The following is a 12,927-nucleotide window of genomic DNA, read 5'->3' as shown; positions in this document are numbered from 1 at the left end:
CTCTGTTTGGAACACATCTCACTCAGGAGGAAGTGATGCGTGAGACTTTCCGCTGTGTCTCTCTGTGACTCTGGAGTCCATGCTTTCCTCCTGGTCGTACCTTTGGGTCCAATTACTGATGAAGACAAAGGAGAGCTGGAGACCATCCAGAAGATTCTCAGCTCACGAGTCAATGACTTTGTCATGGTCCTGTTTAGACAGGATAACATTCCAGTCGATAAAACTGCAGTTGACTTTGTGGAACAAAATGCAGACACAAAGCAACTGATCAAGATATGCGGAAGGCGGTATAAAATCTTTGATGCTTCAAGATTGAGAACGCTAAGCAGACGACAGAACTTGTAGCAGAAATAGTGAAGATGATGGATCAAAACAGAACCTGCTACACTCTGTACATGTACATGGAGGCTAAACACCAATCAGAACTGGACCAAAAGAACAGAATAATCAAGGATTTAGAGGAGAGAATCAGGAACATGTCACAAGGTGAGTTTGTTGAACACAGGGAGGAACAAATATTGGGCAGTGATTGGGAAAGCAATGATTTAACACTATGAACCTTCTGTGTTGATTTCAATATCAATTCATGCAGTAATTCACATTAATTTATTATAATTTGTTGTTTAATTTGTAGGTACTGAAATGGAGTGTTCCAGCACAGAGTGCATAAGGGTGGTGCTGATTGGGAAAACTGGAAATGGGAAGAGCGCCTCTGCAAACACTATCTTGGGCAGAGATGAATTTGAGTCTAAAATCAGCAGTAATTCTGTGACAACAGTTTGCCAGAAGGCAGTCGGCAAAGTTGATGGAAGAACAGTTTTTGTGGTGGACACACCTGGTCTTTTTGACACAACATTGTCTAATAAAGATGTTCAGCAAGAGATAGTGAAATGTGTTTCCCTGTCAGCTCCTGGACCCCATGTGTTTATCATAGTGTTAAAAATCGGGACAATGACACAAGAGGAGCTGAACGCTTTGGACCTCATAGAGAAAACCTTTGGTCCACGGGCCAGAATGTTCTGCTTAGTTCTGTTTACTAGAGGAGATGAATTGGGAACAATGTTGATTCAAGATTACATTGGGGAAAGCAAGATTGCCAAACTGCAAAAATTGATCAGAGATTGTGGATGGAGACTCCATGTTTTCAACAACAAAGACAAAAACAACCGCACACAGGTCACTGAGCTGATTAAGAAGATTAATGAAATGGTGTCCATGAACAAGGGCAGTTTCTACACCAGTGAGATGTTCCAGGAGGCAGAGACAGCCATTAAACAAAAACAAGAAGCAATACTGAAGGAGAGAGAGATGGAGATAAAGGCTGACATGGAGAAACTGAAGGTCAGACATGAAACAGACATGGAAAAGATGAAGTCAAAGTTGGAAGAGGAGAGATTGAAAGTTCAGGAAGAAAGACAGCTGAGAGAAAAACTGTTGAGAGAGAGAGAAGAAGCTATTAGAAAAGAACATGAAGACAAGGAGAAAGCAGAGAAGGAAGAAAGAGAGTTGGAGGACAAAAAAAGGAAAGAGGATGAAAAGTTGAAAAAAGAAATATGGGACACAGAAAAAGAAAAGATGGAAAAAGAGATAAAAACTCAGGAAATAAAGTTGAAAAACCTCGAAAGGGAAAAGGAAGAAGAATATAAAATTAGGAAGGAAAAACTGAGAAAAGAAGAGAAAGACAGAGAAGAACAACTTCAAAATCAAGAAAGGAAGTTTGATCAACTAAAAAGGGAACAGGATGAACAAATGGAAAAGAGAGAGAAAGAAGAGGATGAGAGGAGAAAGAAGGAAGAGGAAGAAAGACAAGAGTGGCAAAGAAAAATAGAGGAAGCAGAGAAAGGTCAAACAGAACTTCAAGAGGTCATGCGTAGAGAAAAAGAGGAATGGGAGGAACAATTGAAGAAAGAAAGAGACAGACAACAGGAAGAAGAAAGGCTCAGGAGACAGATGGAGGCAGACACTCTTGTAGAACAAGAGAAAAAACAGAGGAGATTGAGAGAGCAGTTTGAAAGAGAGAGGGAACGAGATAGAATAAAGATGAAGCAATCAGAAGATCAGAGGAGAGAAAAAAAGAGAGAAAAAGACTTTGAAGAAAAGAGGAGAGAGTTGACAGACAAAATGACAACGCAACGAGAGCAGTGGGAGAGAGAACGTAGAGAGGAACAGGAAAGAAGATTTCAAGAGGATGTAAACAGAAGAGTGGAGGAGAGACTACGACTAAGAAAACTGGAGGAAACATTTCAACAAGAACGTGAAGAAGAGAATATGAGGAAAGAGAAGGAAGATAAAGTCAGGAGAGAACAAGAAGAGAAGAAATGGAAAGAAATGAAGGCAGATTATGAAAGGAAAACAAAAGAAAAGAAGGATAAATATGAACAAGAGGCCAGAAGACTTGCAGAGGAAATGAATAACTTTAAAGAGAAATATGAAAATGACTTTCAAAAACTATTGGATCAACATGAAGAAGAGAAGGAGAAACTAAGACAAAAGCACAAAGAGGAGTATGATCTTTTGAATGCTCTATATGGTCATGATAAAACACAACTGACTGAGAAAATCAATGAATTGAAAAAGAAGCAGGAGAAAGAGAAAAAGAATGTGCGCAAATGTATTGTACTGTGAGAATCTTGAGCCCTATTTGAATGGGACCGGTATAATTAAGCAGTAAGGCCAGAGGAGGTGTGGTATATGGCCAATATACCACAGCTGTTCTTATGTACGACACAATGCTGGGTCCTTGGATACAGCACTTAGCCGTGGTATATTGGCCATATACCACAACCCCCAGGTGCCTTATTGCTGTTATAAACTGGTTACCAACATAATTGGAACAGTAAAAATATTTTTGGGTCATAACTGTGTATATGGTCTGATTTACCACGTATTTCGGTTTTAAAAGCAGGTAGCAAGCAGGGAGAATGTAATGACTACCTGAACCCAGTGTGTGTGCTCCGTCTGGTGACAGTTGAAAAACAAGAGGCCCCCATCACCACGGCGGCAGCTAACGCAAACTGATACATGTGAAACTCAAACAGTTGTGGTATTTCCTTCTATGCTTCTCAGTCAGGAGGTTTGTAATATACTGTACTGTATGTTCATTTGGTTTCAGCACTTTTATGAGGGCTTTTATGTCCAGTCCAAGATACAGTGCATTTAATGGGACAGTGAAGCATATTTTCTTATTTTGGCTATGGGGTTAAAGTGCAGACTGTCAGCTTTAATCCATATCAAGTGAACCGTTTATAAAATAAAGCACTTGTAAATAGTCCCCCATTTTAGGAACCTAAAAGTATTAAATTGTATGTGTATTAAATTAGTAAAAAGTGAAGAATTTAGTCCCATATTCCTAGCATGCAATGACTACATCAAGCTTGTGAATACATTTGCTTTTGCTGTTTGTTTTTGTTGTGCTTCAGATTATTTTGTGCCCAATAGAAATTCATAGTAAATATTGTATTGTGTAATTTTATTGTGTCAAATAAGGTTGTCACGAGAATTTTGTTCGCAATGTTCTAAACTGAACTTCAATTAAACTACTCGGTTTGTAAAGTTCTGGTTGAATGTAAAAGCCTGAGTCCCAATCTACAAGAATCAAAAAGTTTGTTCACAAGAGCTCTGCCCTTCTGGGACAGAACTATTCCTTTTATACACACACACAGTTACTTGGTTCTACCCTAGTCTAATTTTAGGCTACTCCCTGCTCAAACAAACAGCATCTTCCACTGACCACATTCCATGGTCTAACTGTTCCACATTTTGCCATATATCTTTTAGTCTTCTACAAGCCCACCAGTTTCTCCCCCACCTAGGTTGACCCCTGCTTTCACAGTTATCACAAATCGAGTGAACAGTTAGCCTGGGATATCTCAACTACCCCCAGCTCAACACACAATGGCTTAGGCACACACATTAACTGTATTATGACTCTAACACATTTATATATTCTTATAATTCGAATACATTTCAAAGTTATATGGTTTTAGAGTGGAATACTTTAGTCATTAAATCTGAAAATACAAATTCTTCTATCAGTATCACTCATCATTATTCACAATTCATTCAACAATATCTGTAATCATGGTTACATCCACAAGAAGGTAGAAGTGTTTAGAAACATATTATATTGTTATTTACAATAAAGGTGACTCAACACATTATTTTACGATTCACTTCTATTGGGAACAGAGAAGTGAAAATCTGAAAATCTGAAAAACAACCAAAATGAACAGCAAATGCATCCAACAAATTTGTAGTCACTGCGTGGTATGAACATGGGAACATATACTTACTACTTTAATACACACTTTGGTACCCTAAAATGGGAGTACTACATACAAAAAGTGCAGTAATTTCTTAACTGTCACCCTATGTCTGATTTCAAATCCAAACGTTTGGATTATATAGACAAAAAAATTTAAAAAATGCTTCACTGTCCCAATAATTACAGAGTGTACTGTCTAAGAAAAGCTATGAAGTACGTGTAAATAATGAGTTCATGGCTGAGTGGAAATACATATTATGTCTTGTACATCTGAGTCTTTATATGATGTTTCAGTCAGCTTTCAGTCATAGAGAAGACCTGTCATGATACTGATACTCATTCTGACGTCCTGGATACATCTACAATAGCCTTACCACACCCCTGGATTCCACTGCTGGATTCAGGAGATGACCAGGACTGAGTATTCTTACCTCTAAAATGCTGAACATGTTTGCTAATATGACATACATTTCAGACAGCAATGGCTTTTTACTATGTTTTCATATGTTATCAAAGCCTTTAATATGTCGTTGTGTAGTGTGGGTATTCATGTTTCCATAAGAAATGGAAGCTGGTTTCAAAACTTTTTATTTGGAAATAAAATTAACAAACTAACGAGAGGAAGGGTTTGAGGTTGACAGGTTTTAGAAATACTATGAAAACAACATTAAATACACTCAGGAGAGACAATGTTCACAAAACACTGGAAATGGACAATGTACAACCACAGAAAACATACCAACATACTGACACAAATTTAGATTAGACCATCTTCAAGTCTGCTAGCTTCCCCTAATTCTACAAACACAATACAGATTTTTTTTCTACAGACAAACGTAGTATTAAATGCGCAACTTTCACATAGACTTCTATGGGACCATAAAACCTAGAGGGACTCATGTTGGGTTTCAGGATAGTCAGGATATCACAGTCAGTAAAATGATATACCTTCAGGCACTGTAATTGAGCAAATCAGATTAACTATTGCAGGTTTGGAACTTCCTGTTGATAAGACACTAGTCATCCTGCTTTAGCAGTATTGGACCATGGGAGATATTTTAGTACCTTGGGAGGACCGTGAGAGAGTGTAAAACATGAACTTGTCTCACTTTCTTCCAGTTCTAGCGTCTAGTTGACATTTGTGTGACGTGTGTTTTTTTAAATGTACTTCTTCCTGTACTGACCCATGTAACTCCTCAGGAAGTCTTCGAACTGTGGGACAGCGTACCCGGGCCTTGCCTTCTGCTGCACCTGCTCCTTCTTGGGATCCTTGGTCGCTGATTCCATCGCAGCGGGGGAGTCCTCGGCGCGACGAAGGCGGCAGTTGTAGTCGTATTCAGGGTCGCAGTCGGGATCGGGCAAGATCACACCGCTCTTGGGCTTGTTGGCCTCGGCGGTGAGGGTAGCGGGGGCGGACATGCCGTTGCAGGTGAAGTCGTAGGGGTGGCACTGGGTTACAGCGGGGGCCTTGGGTTCGTCGCTGGCCTTCACAGGAGTGCAGTCCTTGTCGTAGTGCACGTAGCAGTCATGGCCCTCCTTGGTCTTCCCGAGGACGCCCAGGCGGGAGCGGATCTGGAACTGAGGCAGCGCTGGAGGGGCCTTATAGAGGGCGGCGGCGGCACCAAGCAGGCAGTATGGGTCGTAGCGCGGGTCACACGCCAAAGGGGCGGGGGCTGGTGCCGGTACGTCTTTTGGCGTGTACTCCAGGACGGGCTTGGTGAGGCCCGCCAGCTTGGTAGCGGTGAGGGGGTTGCAGCCCTTGTCGAAGAGGGGGTTGCAGTGCTGCTCCTTGGGGGTCTCCAGGGGAGTGGGAGGAGGGGTCGCTACGCTAGCCATGCACAGGGGGTCGGTGGCCGGGTCGCAGGTGGGGTACAGGTGGAAGAAGCCGGAGGGGTCCTTCTTCACCAGCTGAGGCCGGCAGTAGGGGTCGTTGGTGGGATTGCAGCCCAGAGCAGCATAGGATGGGGCGGGTCCAGTAGCGGGCCTGTAGCCGTAGGCGGCGCGCAGGTGGTACTGCAGACACTCGGTGTCGTCAGGGTTACAGATATGCAGCAGCTCTGTATTCTGCTCAGCGGTGAGGAAGGGCTCCAGGACTGGGGCGTAGAACCCTGTGGGGGTTTTCTGAGGGTACGGCAGGAAGGGGGTCAGGACAGGCACTGGGGCGGCTTCGACCGGAGTCGGGACAGGCTTTGGGGCAGCCATCTTAGGGGCCATGGGGAAGAGGCAGTAGGGGTCGATATAAGGGTTGCACATTCCGACGGTGGCAGTCTTGATGGGCGAGGGCATCAACACCTTGGCCTTGGGCTTGCTGGTGGACTCGGCGATGCACTCTGGGTCGTCGGATTCGGCGCAGGTCTTGTAGATAGCACTGAGGTGGGTGAGGTAGTGGTTGAAGGTGGGACCCTCCTCGGAGCGGTGCTTGTTCTGCAGGTAGATCATGTACATCTTGTCCAGATCCTCGATCTTTAAGTGAGGGAAGAAGAGACAGACTCCCATCAGATTCAGACATGGGTTCAAATTGTATGTTTTCTTTCAAATACTTTGCACATTTGATTGAGCCTGCCTGAAAAGCCAGATGGGTCAAATGTTCACTTTTCCCGACTATAACATTGGTTCCATTGTGCATTGCTCAATCTAGACTGTCGAGGGCTAATGGGGGTGGTGGAGAGGCGCAGTACAAAGTAGCAGTTATCTACAAGTCAATAAACTGAAGTATATGGATTAAGATAAACTGGTAGCTATCAAACCAAAAGTACGTTCACTCAAAACAACGTCTGTGGATTGTTTGACACTCACTCCTTCCTGGTTGCCAGTATCCATGAAGAATCTGTACCATCCCCAGAAGTCAGGGAGCCGCTGGAGGACGGACATGTGAACAGGAAGACTCCTCTTGCTGCGGACATCCCTGGATACTGAAGATGCTGATACAAGAGAGAGAAAGACAGTATATATTAAGAAGAGAATGTGGACTCAAAAAGAGCCATATTAGATTAAATAAACACATCAACACCTGTACATGAGTATGTGTGAGTACACCACTACATGGTGGTTGTGTATGTACTGTAAGGATGTATGTATAATGGTATCACAGTAAGTGAGTTAACTGTTTATGTCTGAAAATCTTTTAGTATGACATACTGTCCAGTACACACCTACTCATTCAAGGGTTTTTCTTCATTTGTACTATTTTCTACATTGTAGAATAATAGTGAAGACATCAAAACTATGAAATAACACATATGGAATCGTGACGCAACCCAAAAAGTGTTATATTTTAGATTCTTCAAAGTAGCCTTCCTTTCCACAGTCTTGGCATTCTCTCAACCAGCTTGACTGGTACTGTACATGCTAATATCCATGTTCCCCTTGTTGTCTCATTCAAACCAGTCCCCCTCACTCACCCTCCTCCTCCTCCACATTCTGCCTCACCGGGCCGGCCCCCAGAAACTCTGTAAAACAACGGTAGGGACATGAGTCGACGAGAACCAGATGTTGTGTGGCTCTGCTAATAGATTCCCTGGGAGCACATGGCAGGAGCCTGCACTTAAAGAAACAGGAAGCATCCTGACCATTAACATACACATCCTTTAAAAATACACATACTGTACAGACATACCACCTGGAAGTCAGTGGAAACCATAAAACTACAAAGAGAGCCCAGAAGACCCCCCCCCACCCAATTAAACCCCCACTATAAAGTAAGATGTTCTGGGGGGAGGCAGGGGGTGGAATCTGATGGTCTGTACATTGCGTCTCTGTACGTTAGACACACCAGGGGTTTCCTTCAGAGGTTTATGGCAGAAGGGGAAACTTCTCGTCAACTGGTTATGTTATGGTGAGACGTCTACGGTGCCTTACCTTGACTAATGAGACTAGAGTTCAGCTCCAAGGCATCAGAGATTCAGCTCCAAGGCATCAGAGATTCAGTTCCAAGGCATCAGAGATTCAGCTCCAAGGCATCAGAGATTCAGTTCCAAGGCATCAGAGATTCAGTTCCAAGGCATCAGAGATTCAGTTCCAAGGCATCAGAGATTCAGTTGGTAACCAGTTTATAATAGCAATAAGGCACCTCGGGTGTTTGTGGTATATGACCAATATGTATCCAGGTACTCCACCTTGCGTTGTGCATAAGAACATCCCTTAGCCATGGTATATTGCCCATATACCACACCCCTTCCTACCACACCCCTTTTTGCTTAAATAGAGCCGCATGAATGGTTCTGGGGGAGCTGAGCACACCTGATCAATTGAAATAAACTTGCCAACGTTAGAGTTCCTGCCGTCTGTTCAGAAAGAAATTAAATCAATTCAGAAAAGCCTACTGCACCATGAGAAAGACTATAATTTTGCCACAGAGGGTGAATAGCTTATTAAAAATAGCCAAGCTGTGGAGTGTAGCCCAAAAACAAGGCATAGCATGCAGTCGGAAACACACTACAAATCTGTCAGTGAACGAACAGCATGTAAACAAAAATGGCCTTTCAAAATATTTATACAATTGCGGGAAAACACGTTGGAAAGCAAATGGCTCCTGCTGAAAAGAGAAGACTATAATCTGTAGGCTTCCAAAATATTTTAGCATCTTCCAAATATTATTTTACAAAGTAAAACGAGAGAGCAAGAGAGAGAGAGAGCATGCCAAAACCATTCTCAAAGTAGCCTGCCATTTCGATCATTGTGCGGTATTATGATGCTTTCAAGACAACTTGGAACTCTGAAAAAATGTGGTCGAATCATGATGTCAGTTATCTACAGGTCGAAAAGTCTGAGCGCTAGAAAGAGGCCAGAGTTCCCCACTTGGATTACCAAATTACATGACCGTTCAAAACTAATTTCTCCAGTCGGAGCTCGTTTTTGTTTTATACAGAATTCCCTGTTGTCTTGAACGCACTGAAGTCGGAAGCTGGAGATTTCCCAGCTCCGAGTTCCCAGTTGTTTTGAACGCAGCATTAAAAAAAAGATTATACCAAAGTCTTCAGTTATGTAAAATTAAATGCGTTTATAAAAGTCCCAAAAATGTTTCCCTTGTGTGCAACTTCTGCAAGTGCCTCTATCTACTGCTCTATGCCACTACGCAAATGTGCTATGAATGCAATGCTTAATTATAAAATACTTTTTTTTGCCTCTTCTCATGCCTCAGAGCTCAGGTCCCCCCCTCCTCTTGCTCACTTTTTGTTCCGGCACCTTTAGAAATGAAGCACTAGGCTACAGTAAAGCGACTGATATAAAGTGCCAGTCAGTAAATCAGTCAGTCATGTCTTCTAGAAAGTGCTGAGGCACGGCAGTCTCACTCACCTGGTGATAACACTAGGAGGATTCCAGTGTAGATCAGGGAAAACGGTCTTCCTGCCCGTGCCATTTTCAGCTTTGTCTGTCTCCTGAGGGTGAAATTGGGAATATTGAGTATTTTTGGAGAGGAACAGGTAAGAGGGAGTGAGATTTATTCCTGAACATGCTACAATGGGCTAGACTTTATACACATTTATGTGTAAGCATTAACTATGTCTAAGTAGTGTACATACCAATAATAAATGAAGATTTGTTAACATTTCTAAATATGTAGTCTAAAATAATTTATACGTTTCCAATAGTGATCGGCTCCTCTAGCTCACAAAATGTCTGCTTGTGTATGGTCATGTAAATTCATAACCTTTGCAGTAAACAATTGTTTATACAGGCCCAAGTCATTGTCCTGTAAATGGCCAATCAGTCTAATTTGTTTATTCTATCAAAGGTTGAGAACAGCTGACCTTGGAGCAATGCACTAAAGCACCAAAGGCTAGTAACTTCAACAAAAAATATTTTAACTTTCTGCAAAACAATATCATGTAGCCTGCTTACCTTGGTCGGACTAGACTATAGTTTTTTCCTGAGGCAAAGTCTTGAAAAGGCATTCAAATGTAATTCACTGGAATGATGTATTCTTCTATTGGCTTTACCACTGATGGAGGGATTGACTTAACAGAATAGAACTCCTATGTGTTATGATGAAAATGCATTGCCAGCTTTGCTCCCAAACCAACAACTGAATCATTGTAGATTCTGAAATAAACTCTTGCATGTAGTAACTGACTGACACTAGCTTTCCTACCATACAAAGAGCTCGGTACTAAATAAACTCAGCTTTAGCCATGGTTATATAGACAATATACATGAACTGTATATAAAAAGTCACATTAGTGACATCTAGCAAACATTACACATTAGTGACATCTAGCAAACATTACACATTAGTGACACCTTGTATAATGAAAAGCGCTCTACAAATGTAATACATACTGATTCTTTATAAGCACACCACTGTAACACACTATACGCATTATAATCCATGACTTACCTGTTGTTCAAGTGAAGCTCTGCCCTCCGGAGATCCTGAAGGAGCCAGTGGCTCTCTGAGTTGATTGGTTTGGGGGGCGGGGTATAGCTCACCGAGCTGTGTGCGCACCCTACCTTTCTGCTCCCTTGTATGGGAGAGGAGCGCAGGGCAACATTTTTAAGGAGCTTCTTGATCATTAAAAAACAAAAAGGCATGTCGTATGGCTGGAGCATGCTGTTACAAACTCCGGTATTGGCTCCTGTACAGCCAGCTGATGGACCAATAGGGGGCCTGTAATTACCCCAACTGAACAGCAAGACCCCTGGGTAAATAAATACCCGATTAACAGGATACCATTTTGATGTACCTTCTTATTTGTTTTACACCGATTTGTAATTTGGGTTTAAGATGGCTATAAATATCAATCAAGACAACAATCATCGTCTCTGGATAGAACAGCCATTATTATGGATCTTGGAGCTGATTCAGGCAGCATGATTCACTCAGTAAAACCCTAAAAACAGTCAACTTGTCTCTGACTGTGTTGTTTCTCACAGAACATCTAGTGTAGTATAATAGAATGTAAAGATCCCTCACTCAGACATAGATACAGCCTACCTTCTACCACTATATGTGCAGTGTCTCCAGCAGGTTCATAGAGACAGCCCTGGTCAATAGCTAGTCATATATATCTCATAACACATTCCTCTGGTATTTAATTAGAATCCCCATCAGCTGTTGCTATAGCAGCAGCTACTCTTCCTGGTGGTCCACATAAATCATGACATAATACAGAACATTAATAGACAAGAACAGCTCAAGGACAGAATTACACAGATTTAAAATAACCAAAAAAGGGTCCTACAGTTAAACTATGGTCTGTGCGATCCAGAAACGTTTGGACGTCCCTACCCCATTGAAGTTGAAATTTATAATGGTTAAGGTAAGGGATGTCCCAAGAATGCTGAATAATACTGACCGTTACACTATCTTAACTTCTTACACCATCTTTCCTGGAAACACAACTGAAGAGAGCGACTGTTGTCCAAGCTGAGACCTTTAAGAGCACACTACCAACTGAGCTCTGACTGACACCTGGAAACATGCCAACCGGGACCGGTGGCACTGAGCTGGTTCTGTTGGAATCAACTTGAAAAGCTTTTATGAAGCCTTCAATGACCCTTCATAAGGCCTTCGTAGATGCTTCATCAACCATTCATAAGCAAACGTTGTGCTACATGGAAGGTGGGAAAAGGGCTATGCCACATTTGAATAATATAGAGTATAGAATGTATGGATCATGAAATGGACCATGTGCAAAGTGAAGACATTACCTCCTCAGTCTTCCATGCACGGAGGCATTCTATAGGTCAATGAACCAGTTGCCTTGACAACAACTCTTAAGTTAATAGTAGCCATATTGTTAACGTCAAAGTTGTTATACTCATGGAAACATTATGGCAAGGGAAATTTGTGTGAACAGCCCATAAAGCGGTTTCTTAACACTTGTGGACCCTGAAAACTCGTAAAAATAAAACAGACCCTTGCTGTAAAAAACGATGAGGTCCTACCACCACTTTCATGTAAGCAGTTTTTCATGTGTTCTCTTGCGTGTTCGTTTGACGAACTACACGCCACCAACAAGGGAAGAGAACACGTGTGGTCAGTCAACGAGGTGAAACATTCGGAAAGATGTTTAGTGGTGGGGGTACTGAAACTATTTTTGTCCGCTCACACAGGAGCAATAAAGTCCCAGTGCACAAAAAAAGATCCATCTCAGGGGAACCCTCAGCACCCCTACATCCCACAGCTATGGGAATGAATAGAGCTGATATCATTATTTATTCAACGTCACAATCAAATCTGTTCCACAGAACAGAGTTCTATCTCAATGTTCTGTGACGTAGCACCCTCGTCATCCACAATTGATTAAAAATAAATATTAATTTGTTGACATGGAAAGTGCTAATTCTAAAGGCCAGGAATTATTTACATTTTGGATTTGGAACATTACAATGTGTCCTGAGCAATTAATCATAGCATAGCCTATTACAATGTTTGGTGGAATTGGATCACACCAATAAATCAACAACTCTCCATATCGACATTAAACATACTCAAACTTTGTGCTTCAGTTGTTTACTTTAGAAAATACAGGTTATTCATGTAATTCTTTGTGGAGTACAATTGACATTTTGCTGTGAGAATGCCAAGAGTGTGCACAAGCTCTCATCATATATTCGTTTACCACTTTTTTGGTTACTACATGATTCCATATGTGTTATTTCATAGTTTTGATGTCTTCACTATTATTCTACAATGTTGAAAATAGTTTTTTTTTTTAAAT

The 12,927-nt window shown here is 41.8% G+C and overlaps 2 protein-coding genes across 2 annotated transcripts; one reads left to right on the top strand and one right to left on the bottom strand.

Moving 5' to 3' along the window:
* The first annotated feature begins 80 nt into the window (after positions 1-80).
* Positions 81-4,095, top strand: LOC121841146 (trichohyalin-like). The gene is made up of 2 exons (XM_042307607.1): positions 81-486; positions 635-4,095. The coding sequence occupies exons 1-2, from the start codon at positions 360-362 to the stop codon at positions 2,623-2,625; spliced, it is 2,118 nt and encodes a 705-aa protein (XP_042163541.1). The 5' UTR covers positions 81-359; the 3' UTR covers positions 2,626-4,095.
* Positions 4,096-4,835: 740 nt separating this feature from the next.
* Positions 4,836-12,744, bottom strand: LOC112227195. Its single transcript, XM_024392065.2, has 5 exons — positions 10,602-12,744; positions 9,560-9,642; positions 7,666-7,713; positions 7,061-7,185; positions 4,836-6,727 (listed from the first exon to the last, which is right to left on the bottom strand). Exons 1-5 carry the CDS (start codon positions 10,811-10,813, stop codon positions 5,423-5,425), a joined length of 1,773 nt encoding a protein of 590 aa, XP_024247833.2. The 5' UTR covers positions 10,814-12,744; the 3' UTR covers positions 4,836-5,422.
* Between the last annotated feature and the right edge of the window lie 183 nt (positions 12,745-12,927).

This window comes from Oncorhynchus tshawytscha, linkage group LG28 (assembly GCF_018296145.1).
Source record: "Oncorhynchus tshawytscha isolate Ot180627B linkage group LG28, Otsh_v2.0, whole genome shotgun sequence".
Lineage (NCBI taxonomy): Eukaryota > Metazoa > Chordata > Actinopteri > Salmoniformes > Salmonidae > Oncorhynchus > Oncorhynchus tshawytscha.
The sequence above is the reverse complement of the archived record's forward strand: the minus strand, read 5'-3'. Positions and strand labels throughout refer to the sequence as shown.